This window comes from Rhipicephalus sanguineus, chromosome 8 (assembly GCF_013339695.2).
Source record: "Rhipicephalus sanguineus isolate Rsan-2018 chromosome 8, BIME_Rsan_1.4, whole genome shotgun sequence".
In the NCBI taxonomy this organism is placed as follows: domain Eukaryota; kingdom Metazoa; phylum Arthropoda; class Arachnida; order Ixodida; family Ixodidae; genus Rhipicephalus; species Rhipicephalus sanguineus.
The window spans coordinates 8,534,897-8,547,299 of record NC_051183.1 but is presented as its reverse complement, the minus strand read 5'-3'; the positions used below and the strand labels follow the sequence as shown (position 1 = coordinate 8,547,299).

Sequence of the window (12,403 nt, the reverse complement as noted above, 5' to 3'; positions counted from 1 at the left end):
TGAACATTCACTCTGGAAAATTTGGTCAGAAATTTTTACATTACTATTCTGCCAAACATAATATTTTAGACGGAAAAGTTAAATTTATTTTGTAATGTGTCTTCTATTTACATTAGCGGACAGAAAGTACACTTTGAATGTAAATCAGATGGTATAGCTTTCTCACAGAGGTGAATAGCAGGAGCAGTGTGGGTTTGTAAGCGGAGCTGACTTTCTTCTTTTTTTTTTTTTTATGTTGTAACTGACTATGGTATTGGTCTGAAGGTTCACTCATGATTCCAAGGAAAATGTTATCTTGTTCATAACGTAACTGCTCAAGTACTTAGCAATATCTTGTTTTAAGGACGGAAAGTTGAAAACCACTTGTTAGTAACACGAAGCCACAAGGAAATCTATATGGATTTCTCGGAAAGAAAGCTTCTTTCTGAGAAATCCGTATGACAACCATAAATGGGTGGTTGTCCTTTTCCTCTCTTAAAGGGACACTAAAGAGAAACAATGAATTGGTTTAGATTGATAAAGTGTGCTCGGAGAACTCTTGTGTAGTTTATTTCACCACCATAGGTTTATTATTAGAGGAGAAAACCAAGTTCAAAGTTTCATTTTTAAATTCTGCGCTGAACTTTGTAATTCGTGACGTAAAAGACTTCAAAGAGCATTTAACGTATTTTGGTGCCACTTGCTCGACAAAATTTCCACAAACTCGTTATGTCAAGTCTGGCCCCCTTCAGAGGACAATGTACTTCGATTTAACCAATTAGGAACTACGTAGGCCCAAGCAGGCGCCGTCAAAAATATGTGATGTCACGGCAAATGGTGCGGCAATTCCAAGGTGGCGTCGCCACCTGTATTTCCTTTTCGCGCGTTTTCTCGCTTATTAAGCGTCTTCTCGCAGCAAGCGTGGTGTTTTTGGTATCGTGGAAGACTACTTTATAATGCCAGAAAAATCGTTTTGCTCTTTAGTGTCCCTTTAACCCTTCCGCCACCTTGTGGGATTCCACAGAACCGATTTGCAATATCTTGTTTTCAGTTAAGGTCTCATCTGTGGTATACTTCTGAATTGTCTGTTACGAAAAATTTCATCTTGTTGACACAACTTATTGGTTTTGAAGTGTTCAAAATACCCGGGCTAGGCTCAAATGAGTTTTTGTAACAGCGTTATTACAGGTCACATGATCTTGTAGATTGCATGTATGTCTTTCACAAATTTTGAATCGGTCTCCGTGTTTTTCAGCCACTAGTATATTGCATGTGAAAAACTGATTTGTGTAGGTTACATTTGTGTGTTAAATTTTAAATTTCGCTCTTGAATGTGTTTTGCTCTAAATGCCTTGGCATTGTTGCATAACATTTGTTTTCCTTTCAGCAAATATTGGACTATTTGAAATCTGTGCATGCCAAAAAGGCTCAGGGTGGCAATCTCGCATTGGTACCTTGCTGCCTGCTCGACCTGAAGTGAAGTCTCCATTGCCCGATTGCGTTAATTGCCGTCCTCATAGCCACAACGCGTTTACCTATGCTGAGAAAAAGCTATGCTCTGTCGGGAGCATCTCACCATCACTCTAGCTCTGTTTTTAGTAAAAAGGTAACAGCGTCATCAGGGAAGGCTATTGCGAGCAGTGATTGAAAAGATGTGGCAAGGTCACCTCAGCTGAAATGCCTTGGCCGGTGGTTTTCGTTCAAGGCATAGCAACGACGCCAGAGAAAACTACGCAAGCAGCGATCGAAAAGATGGGTAACCTGAGCTGAGGCGTTTTGGCCGATGGTTTTCGTGCAAAGCACCAATGGATGTTTAAGACAGCAGTTGCCATCAAAGCAGTACTGGTGAATCATGAAGTAGCTGTTTCACACTAAATCCGATATGTTTCGATGTGATGGCCCAGTGTAAGTACCTTCTTCGGTCACTTGCTGTTTTGATTGACACTTGACGATTATCGCCAAGTGTGCTGCACTACTGTCCCTCTCGGGGGAACAGTTTGTGCATTTTATTTTCACTGCCAACCTTGTCAGGGCGTTATAATGATGTGTCTGATCTGATATATTTGTCGTATCAGTTATTCATTATGCACACGTACTTGTTGCACTCTGATATCAACAAGAAAATTTTTAATTTGCTCTGTTATGTCCATTAATCTGTTATATTTGTGTTTATTAAAACCTAGACACTTGGCTGTAACATTTCAGCAGTAAAGACATTCTGTTCCCTCGAGTTGATGCTTCTCATGCTCCTTACAAAATGTGGTGTGTTTGCCATGGAATGCTGTAATTTTAGACTTGCACATCGTATTTTTCAGCTTTTATCAAATGCATCTTTGTTGCTTTCTTTCTTTCATCCCATGTCCCTTCAAAACCATTTGGGACGTTCAAACCAACAGGGTGAAGCGCCACTCGAAGATGCGTTACTCGGTGCTGCTGTGCCAGTGCTTGAGGACGCCAAAGTCTCGACTGAAGGTACATCACCACACACATTTTGCTTTGGCATAGGCTGCTATCTCCAAATTTATAAAATTATTAGCTTTTATAGAACAGCATTGACCAGTTGTGCTTTTATTGAGTGGAGCTCATCTTATGAGTAAGAGTTGTGACTCTTGTGTTTCCTGTGACTCTTTAAGATGAACTGCAAAAGATTTGACTTTGCTGTAATATAAATGAATACTAGTTCAAACTGTTGAAGCAATATTGGGAAAAAACTTCAAGGATGACAGTTGTGTCATTATTCGACTAACAGCCTTTAAATAGCACCATTGTAAAACACACCTTCACTGGTGGTTATCAGATGTAACTGAAATCCCAGCATGTGGCCTCTGATTTTCAGTGCAGCAGGCTTGTTGCCCCATTGTAGGAGTTATGTGCCTGGCTGCCATGCTGTTTTTTTATCACTGGTTTTAATTTCAATTCGTGCAAAAATATCATCGTTGTCAAATTTTTGGCCTTTAATTTCACTCTCAGTAACATTTATTTCTGCTAGCTGTTCATAAAACATTGACTGCTAATTTAAGTGTGTAACTTAAATGATCTTCACTCTTTGAACTAGGCTTTTTACATGGTCAAAAATTGTATTCCAGTTAGCCTATAATACTGCCTGCAGTACTGTTAACGACTAGAGGTATGTGCAGGTAATTACTCACCGGCGAATTTGTTAAGGATGCTTGTCCCTTTCGTTTAAATCTTCAAAATTTTAACCAAGCATCCAAATGGCAAGTCAGGTGCAGAGTTGTGTGTATGGGTGTGGGATTCATTGCTCAAACAGCAAAAGTATTTTGCAGCAGTTTAGGTGCCAATTTAGTTGATACTCTGTAATCACATTGTGTCCACTTAATCACTTTTGGTACAAGCATTTAGCTCTTGCCTTGTCTGTTTAAAAGATGCATACGTATCTCACTGCTGTTAAAGTATATTTTCTGGTGACATGTGTCTAGTTTTCTTGATTCTGGTAAAAGCAAAAGTGAGGTTTTCAAAATGGGAATGCGGGAAAAATGTTGAGTACATTTTGCTGGTAGTGTTGTCTGGTGCCTATTCTGCTGGAAAAGATAGCTTGAAACATTGGCCACTGTTATGGTATTGAGTCCTGCTGTATTGTTGAATCCCCATAACTTTCAGTTAACTGTGCCTGCTTTTATCAAATTGTAGTTTACCTATATTGTCTCTTTTACAAAAGTTACACACTACGTGCTGATTACATAACTTGGATAGTCTTGACTGTGAACATGTGAGGTGGCACAAACTGTAAATAAAGCTCAGGTTAAGTCATTTTATTTCATAATGCTTCTAGTGGAAAGTGTAGTAAAAGCAGGTGGTAATAACTTGACTGCACTGTCATACTACTTTGTCACGTTGATTAATTAACAGTCTAAAACGTTGTTTACTTCATTTGCACTGTATTCAGCATTGTGACATCTCTGTAAATGTTGGAAGTTCCTAACTCCGCTGTTGATGAATTGGTAGGACTGGTACACTGCTTGTAAGTTTACTGTATTCTCAACTGTTGTATATTCAGCGCTAGTATATGTATGTATATATGTTTGTATAGTCAGAAAAGAAAATTACGTGGCAAAAGCAAACATAAACCTTTGCAGTTCTTTCTTTTGGTTTCTACAAATCCTTAAGAAGTGTTATTTCTTTATAAAATGACAATCGCAGATGAATGTGTCCTGGGTGGAGACTTCGCGGTGGTGGATGAATGCTCGGACGACGTGGTGCAAACCGAAGACGACGATTGCATGGTTGTCATGGATCAAGCGTGAATAGGGGGGAACAGACATGGCGGACTGTTCTTTGTTGCTTTTCTTTTCATTGTTTTTTTTAAGCATTTCTACATATATTTTGTTGTGTCATTTGTTACTATAACGAAGCATTTGTTTTAATCTTTGTGGTAAACACATGCGCATTACTCCTTGTCTTGAGTCAGCTGTGTGTGATAGCAGCTCTGTACAACCAGGCACCCCCCTTTGTGATCCCCCTCCTGATTGTGTAACATGCCTTTCATGCATTCAATAAAGACATTCTATCCAGACCATATTTGAAGCATCAGATTGGAAACCTTACTGTAGCAGTTGTTTTATAATGCTCTCTTCGATTGCTGAGCACTATCAGGATAACAAGGCACTGCAAGTGAAAAACCTGTGTAGGGTCTGAATAGCAGGGAAAGCCCCCACATGAAGACACCAATGCATTTCAAGAGCATGACACAAATGGAAGATAATGCATGTAAGTATCATTAGCTGCATGTCTTCTGTGACTTAGTGCTGATTTGTATTTGGCTTGTGACAACCTTGCAAGTGCATTTTTCAGCATTTGTTTTTTTTTTTTTCCTCTTTACACTTTTGTGGCAGAGTAGCAGGCTGACAGTCCTTTAAAAAAATGGTGTCACCTGGTAGTTCAACTTATGACACCATCGCTGCAGAGAAGTCCATTGTCCCCTTCATTAAGACCTGGAAAGGAGCACCGGCACCTTCAAGATGTCATCTCTCCTGCTTTTTGAGGGGATTTTGAATATGGCGGGTACTACCAAATGACCGTGGAGCCCAGTGCAATTAAATATTTTTATATAAATCTGGTTTAGTTTTGAAATTCTGCTGGGAAAAGCCACAGCTACTCTAAAAAACCTGTTTCCCTTCTCATGGTGGGTGTAGCAGAAAATTGCGGTAGGGCATTAGGCTTCAAAATCAAGTGTGTGGCTCTGGAAGGAGTAAAACCTGTGTGGTTTTATGGGGTTGAGTACGTATTGAGGCTCGGCAAGAAAGTTAAAATGTGTTTGACAGTTGATTGTACTACTACCCTGACATCCAGAAGATAAACCTTTTGGTGCTGGTCAAGATCTGTTACAGCGGTTTGTGTGCAGTTAACGTATGCTGATGCTGTTGTAGGTAGGCCATGACTTTGAGTGACATTACATGTCAGCAGACTCACTTGTGTCAAAAACCACTTTAGCCGCAGCATGCTTTGTCCAGTCTTATCAGGAAGCTGGTACATGTGCCTCAATATGGGTGCTAAGTTTGCCTATGCATTATGTCAAAGCATGTGCTTCTGAAAACTGCACTTAGTGCTGTTGTACTGCTGTTGGCATATGAAATTTCAGTGCTGGTTGCCCTGTGGCAGTTGTGCAACTTCCACTATCCATCTTAAGCAGGGACGGCTGTGAAGCCGTTGCTGACAACCCTAAAGAAAAAAATTCTCATCATTGCCTTTTTATACCACAATTAAGTCGTTAACAATAAAGCTCCTTCCTGCTCCCCGAACGAAAATAGCCTTGACTGTGGAAATGTGTGATGACATGAGTTGTAAATCCAGCACAGGTTAAGGCATTTTATTTCGTACTTTTAGTGGGAAGTGTAGTAGAAATAGGTGGTAATAGCTAGACTGCGCTGTCACCCTGTTCTGTCACATTGACCAATTAGTAGGCTAGAACTTTGCTTCGATAGAGAAATCCTGGCACCACCCATGCTCTTTAGCTTTAAGATAAAGAAAATTAAGTCTTCGAGTAGCGTCTACCCTTGAAGGGGCCATGACACTCAATTTTCGATCATAATATATGCGATGTGTATTAATCCCTGGGCTTTCACAAACAAGCTGGCGAAATTTTAGCGCATTTGGTCGAACAGTTAATTGATAATTGAATATTTTTTTTATAAACACGCGAGCGGCCCGAGAGCCGTGCAGCACTGGGGCACTCGCAAGCCGTGACGTAAGAAGCTGGTTTCTTTGCGAGCGTCTGCATTCCAGCCAACGATTTTCTTTCGTCGTCAGATTATGCATGCAGTGGAGCTATTTCAGCTTTCTTCAGCTTGTCATTGAAAGTGGACGATTTGCAGCGGCTGAAACCTTGGTAGAAGACGACGGCTCCGCTCTATGCAGCACATGACGTCACACGCCAGAGCAAAATGGCGGTCGCCGGTGGTGGGTGGCGTTTACAGCCGGCGACTTATAGGGCTCATTTTGCAATGAAATATTCTTTTACAATCCATTTTAAATATATGTACAGGTGCAATAGGCCCTCCACTTCTATATTTCGCTGAAAACCGCAGTTTGTTGGGTGACCGTGTCATGGTCGGTTTAATTGGGAGCTCCGGCGTATTCTTGACCATATTAGCATATTGCCATTTTCAAATGGTCTTACAGTACAACATTCTGCATATAATGAAGTTGTGCGTTATGATGTTTTAGAACTGAAATGGGCTTGTTGGTTGTGGTATTGGTGTGAAGGACAAAATATAGTGTAATTAAACATACTTATTCTTAGGTAAATTATGTTATCTGCATAAAAATAATTGTCTTGGTCTTACAAACACGTGCAATTTATTGGTTTGTAATTCAGCTTAAGCAAATAAAAGTACTTTGGTATTGCTCTCGGGGTGCAGAATATCGAACTCCTTGAATGTGGTAGTGCCTTCATTAAAGCAATATGCCGCACTTTGAAGTCGAACAAACATTCAATATCCAGGAGGTTCCTTTCATCCCAAGGTCAATGTCTTGCTTTTTCTTTGCGATGAGTCAACACAACTGGCGAGGGCAAGTTATGCCCACTAACGTGGGCACTGAGCCTGAAGGGTTGTACACCATTTTCACATTTAAAATACTTTTTGCCAGCTACCCTACAATTAATGCATAATCCATATCCTAATGTACTGGGTTCGTTTTCATTGTGGTCGCATAATGTACATGTGTTCATAGATTTAGAAAATTCTACCGAATTAAAATTGGTGGGGCCACAACGTTCATATGGGACGGATTACCAGCGAAGCTTTCAGGTTGCATTCATTGGCTGCATACGTAAACTACATTACTTTGCACAAAAAACACATGTATACATTTATACATATTTCATTTCGAAACAATGGCGATCACTGCTTTATGATACACATGGTGATGATTTCCTTTTCACACAGGACACATTTGAGAGCGTCAAGTCGATTCACAAACCGTGTGCGGTTGTTGGTCTCAATATGTTGGGGTAGCACACTGCCTCCGGCGTGAGCGCGCTGCGCCGTGTCGCCCTCTTCGGTTTCTCGTAATGATCAAACGCGTGCGTCCCAGTTTTATATACACCATGTACGACATTGTGCTACAGCAGCGCCGACGCAAGCGGCGCCACGGTCACCGCATCAGCTGCAGCCGCGCCGGCAGCGTCGTTTTCATTCTCTTTCCCTCTCTCCATTCCTGTACATGCGCAGTGTCCCCGACACGGACGTAAGGCGCCCAGGGTACCCTTCTGGGAACTCATGCTGGAGTTGCCTATGTGGCTTATAAGTAAACAGCTTCGCTGTAAAAAAAAGTACTTAGTCATTTCCCGAACAAGCCAAGAGAGTGTGTGATACCAGCGGTTGGAAATGAAAGTGCTTGTCAGCTAATAATTTCATACTTTCAGGCAAAGTTGTTGCACTGTGCTGAAATGTGCAATTTTGCTTTCTCGCTCACTTCATTTTTCCGCAGCTCGGGGATGGTGGGCAGGCATCGACATGTCTTATCTGCATCGTGATATGGCTGCTAGTGCTTGTTGGCTCAAGGTTTTATTTCCCTTTTGTTGTCATTTACGAATGCTGCAGTGATAACAAAAACCTTGGAAGTGTTCATTGCGAATGCTGTGTCAACTTACGTTTCAGTGTTTATGCAGGTGACTATTGTGGTTGACTCTCTTCCATTGGACCCTGCGACGTAGTGTCTAGCTTCATACTGCAGTGGCTACATTGACCGTTCAGTTCAGTTTGTTTCCCTCAAAATGAAGTACTTTTTAGCCGCAGGTAACTATACAGCCCAGCTGCATTGGCGATGTACAGCTGAAGCCTCTGTAGTTGTACCCTCGTGTTCAAGTTCCCTCTTTCCAGTTGCTCGTTCAAGCAAAAGTAAGTATAAAAGTAGGCAGAGAGGAACAGCAGGGTTAACGCTTTCTCTGTGGAAGCAGATTTAATTTGCTTTTTGTAATCCTCTTTGTTATGCAGGAAGACATCATGACGTAAAAACCTCGCGGGCGGGTGTGCAGTATGTTGTATCAGTTGTGTGATTTTCATGTGCATCCTAACGCTTTGACATGCCATTAGCCTTAGTTTTCCGAAGTCAAAATGATCGCACCTAGCGGCGTAAGCGTGCTTATTACTGTGAACTAGGAAACGATAGTCTGTGGTCGCAAAAGAAATAAAAGCTGTCCCATCCACTTTTCATGTGTTATATTGTGTGTGTTACTCCAAATATGAATTCAGCAGTGTTGATCATTGCGTCCGACTAGTCCTTGTAATGATGTGACGGTATATTACAAATGTACGAGTAATTGAACAAGTTGCATCAGTTTGCTCGCGAAGTGTGTGAAGCGCTCCAGCGTTGACGGATTGGTGTGTGACCATAGTGCTGAAGACTCCCGCGAAATTAGGCCTGCCCTTTCTCTTGCATACAGTCATGTTACAGTCTTTGTTAAATTCATACGAAGCAATTTGCATGCAGATAAGTGCGTTTGGAGGATAATGTTTGTCGTAAGAATTTTGAATTGCACAATCAGTACATCTAAGGTGGTGCACACGAAATGAGGCAAGGGATTTGTGTAGCGTCAGCATTGGCGTTTGATGCACCGTCGCTTCTGTGAATAACATGAGGCTAACTAGATTAGCAGAGTTGTACATATTGCTCGGAGTATCCACTGGCACGTTTCAGCAAGACTTCTAGTTCAAGGGAAGCGATAACTGGAGAAGCGATGTAGCTGTAGGCAAGTGAAGCAACTAAGAGGATCAGCAGCAACATTTATAGCATCTATAAACGTTGGACAGCAGGTCATAGATGAATATGGAAAGAGCTATTTTGGTCTGCGGAAATGTCGTGGTCCTTTCAAAGAACGTCTCGGCTGAACACATCTTGATGCCAAAGTTGCTAGGCTATAAATTTAATAATAATATCTGAGGTTTAACGTCCCAAAACCACGATATGATCATGAGAGACGCCGTAGTGGGTGGCCCTGTAAATTTCGACCACCTGGGGTTCTTTAACGTGCACCTAAATTTTTTGTTTTTTATTAATATGCTTTATTTTTAATTATATCAGAACGAAAGTTGTGTTTTCAAATAAAGAGAAAACGAGCATGGGCCTGAGCAGCAAATATTTGGCAGTTCGTTTCTAAGTGATGGGCGCGAGGACATACCGTGGCGCTGCCATGCTGAAGCGTCCGTGTGACGCAAGGTTGGATTGCTCCGCCAGCCCTCACCCGCTCAGCCCGCAACGGCTTTCGCGTATTATTATTATTATTATTATTATTATTATTATTATTATTATTATTATTATTATTATTGTTATTATTATTATTATTGGCCTTGTCTTTGACGAAATCAGTAAAATACTCCTGTGGATTCGTCACTGACTACGAAATTCGAAATAACTGCTCCGAAAAAAATACTACGTTCCTCATGACAGCACCAAATGACTGCCGGCTTCGTCTGCTACGGCCCCCGAGCGCGCTGCTTTTGTAAAAGGTAAAAGAACCATTTTGTGTCGAATTGAAACTAAACATTATGGGCATCATGCAGCGTGTGCTTGAGGAAACGTATTTTTGCTGTAGGAAGTGCGTGCAACGTGGAACCCGTGTAACTTCATTCATTGTAGGTTTGCATCTAAAAACGGGTCGCGGGTGCACTGCCGTAAAACAAGGGAATGGGGGGAGGGGTCCTGAACCCCCCTTGTGTTCAGGTTGGGGGGGGGGGGGGCACCCCTTGCAAGTGTCCCCCTTGAGATTTATCTTTCAAACGCCATATGTTTGAATTGCTTGAGAGTTCAGTATAGTGTAATCAACTTTTTTGGTTAATGCCTGTTTATTTTGTAATGTGTGGGCTTGTGTTCAATACCCCCTCAGCTGTGTGAGACTATTGAAATCGCAACAGTCGCTCGACCACTTTCGGAGGTCTCAATAGAACATTGCAATTCCATGAGCTGGGGACCCGTGATGGTTTCTTTTTAATTTTATTGCAGCATGATTTTAATTTTTATATAAATAAAAACAAAATGGCCGCCATGGCAATATGTGTGTCCCCCCTTGTGGTTTTTCTGCATTTACGCCACTGCGCGGTTGACACGAGAAAAGTGGCATGGGCAAAGTTACATTCTTCTTTAGTACGCATAGCCCTATAAAGCACGATGCAAGCAATTTCTCTGCTTTGAGGGAAGCAACCCAGCATACTTAGAGCTGCATGCATCCGCAACCTTTCTCGTATGACTGGAGGCAAACGAAGAGCTACCGTATTTACTCTAATCTAGGCCGGCCCCGATTCTAAGCCGACCCCCGAAATTCGCAAGGTCAGAAAAAAACTTAATCCCTGTACTCGAATCTAAGCCGACACCCCCCCCCCCCCACTTTCGCACACCGTTTTTTCGAAAAAACAAACATCGGCTTAGATTCGAATAAATACGGTATATGCCCGCGCGCGCCTCATTCAGAGTTGTAGCTAGATAACATTTTGCGTGAGCACAAGTTTGTCTGCGGCACGATTTTAGTATTTATCTGCTGCTCCTTATTGCGCGAATTTTCTACGGTTGTCACACGGTGAATTTTCGATCGCCACCGAGCCACATCGGGATGGAAGTTTCGGACTATTTGTTGCGTTCTGCGCTAGTACAAAAAGACCAAACAAATGCTTTTCTCCCCCGTCTGTATAAGGGTATTCAGACGGGGATTGCGGATCACGTGACCGCGACGTCACGGATTAGCGAGTGGGCGTGACCCCCCCCCCCCCCACGCCTCCTCGGGGGAGACGGGGACCTCTTCCCCGAAAGGACAAACAATCCACCGGCGGTGGGGGATATAGCGAAATTTCGGGCTCTTGTTAGTCCACATTGTTGCACATGCTCCTGCAGAGATCGGCAGCGGGTTACAGTCTGCAGCTCGTCGTCAGCAGCTCGTCAAACGGGTGGGGCAAGCCACCACAGTAGTCTAGTAACACTGGTATCCCCCCTCCGTTCGCCTCGTCCGTGTAAGTGGGGGGCATTTGTGGACACTTCTCGCGAGCTGACGTCACTAGGCTCCGCCTTTATCCCCCGAGCATTTCTCCCCCGTCTGAATACCCCTTAAAGAAATCGTCCCGCTCATGCACTTGGCAATGTTCTTCGAAGGCGGGGTCACCGACCGTCCGGGGCATGACGCCAGTCTGGAGTGCGCGCCCATTGGTGCAGGCGTCGTGCGCATCCGCCTTTGAGGAGAAAATGCCGCGGACTTCAATCGGGTGAAACCATCAGATGAAAATGCTAGCACTTTCTATAACGCGTAAAGGAACACCTTTCCTTTAACTTCAGCTCAAATCGTGTATACTCTCATTCTTCCTGGATTTACTTCTGGAATTGACATGTCTCGCTTGAAGACAACGACGATGAAGTGCGCGCGCGACTTCACTGTCGCTGTGGCACGAGCGTCATTCTGGTGTCAAACGTTAGCCATTTTGTGACTCCAACGCCTAAGCTGCGCTTTTTAAAGTGTTCATGTTTCCTTGCATAAAATAATCGTCGTACAGCCACAAGTGGCTGTACAGACGTAACAGGAATATTTCTTTAAAGCGTGTTTATATTCACCAGTGACTTGGTTTAAATAACAATTGTACTCGAGCAATCGCATTCACACTCCATTGTCAGTGTCTTCCACCAAATCGTCGACATGAATAAATAACGGTAGATCGGGGATTCTTTACTTTGCGTTTCAAAGGCCAGCATATAAACATTTCCGGCACGTCAGAAGTCACCCGCAGCATTTCAGAAAGCACGGTCTCTACAGTGTCTTTTGAAACCAATAAAGAACAGCTTTCACTCTTGTACTTCGTTTCTACTCATTGAAAGGGCAATTCCAGAGGAAGCAGAGAACGCGGCCATTGCCTTGGCTATATATCCAGCACTGTCAGAACACAATCACAGTGATTCCACTCCTGCGCCAACTGCGCCAAAGTGCGCC

General features: G+C 42.7%; 1 protein-coding gene across 3 annotated transcripts in view; it reads left to right on the top strand.

Annotated features, from left to right (window-relative positions):
- The window catches only part of LOC119401285 (titin), a 70,392-nt gene extending 65,874 nt beyond the window's left edge, over nt 1–4,518 (top strand). For all 3 annotated transcript variants that reach the window (XM_037667973.2, XM_037667975.2, XM_037667972.2), the window contains 2 exons: nt 2,376–2,451; nt 4,141–4,518. In XM_037667973.2, coding sequence (XP_037523901.1) covers nt 2,376–2,451; nt 4,141–4,244 — 180 coding nt within the window. In that variant the 3' untranslated portion in view covers nt 4,245–4,518. The remainder of the gene's footprint in view (nt 1–2,375; nt 2,452–4,140) is intronic.
- The last annotated feature ends 7,885 nt before the right edge of the window (nt 4,519–12,403 follow it).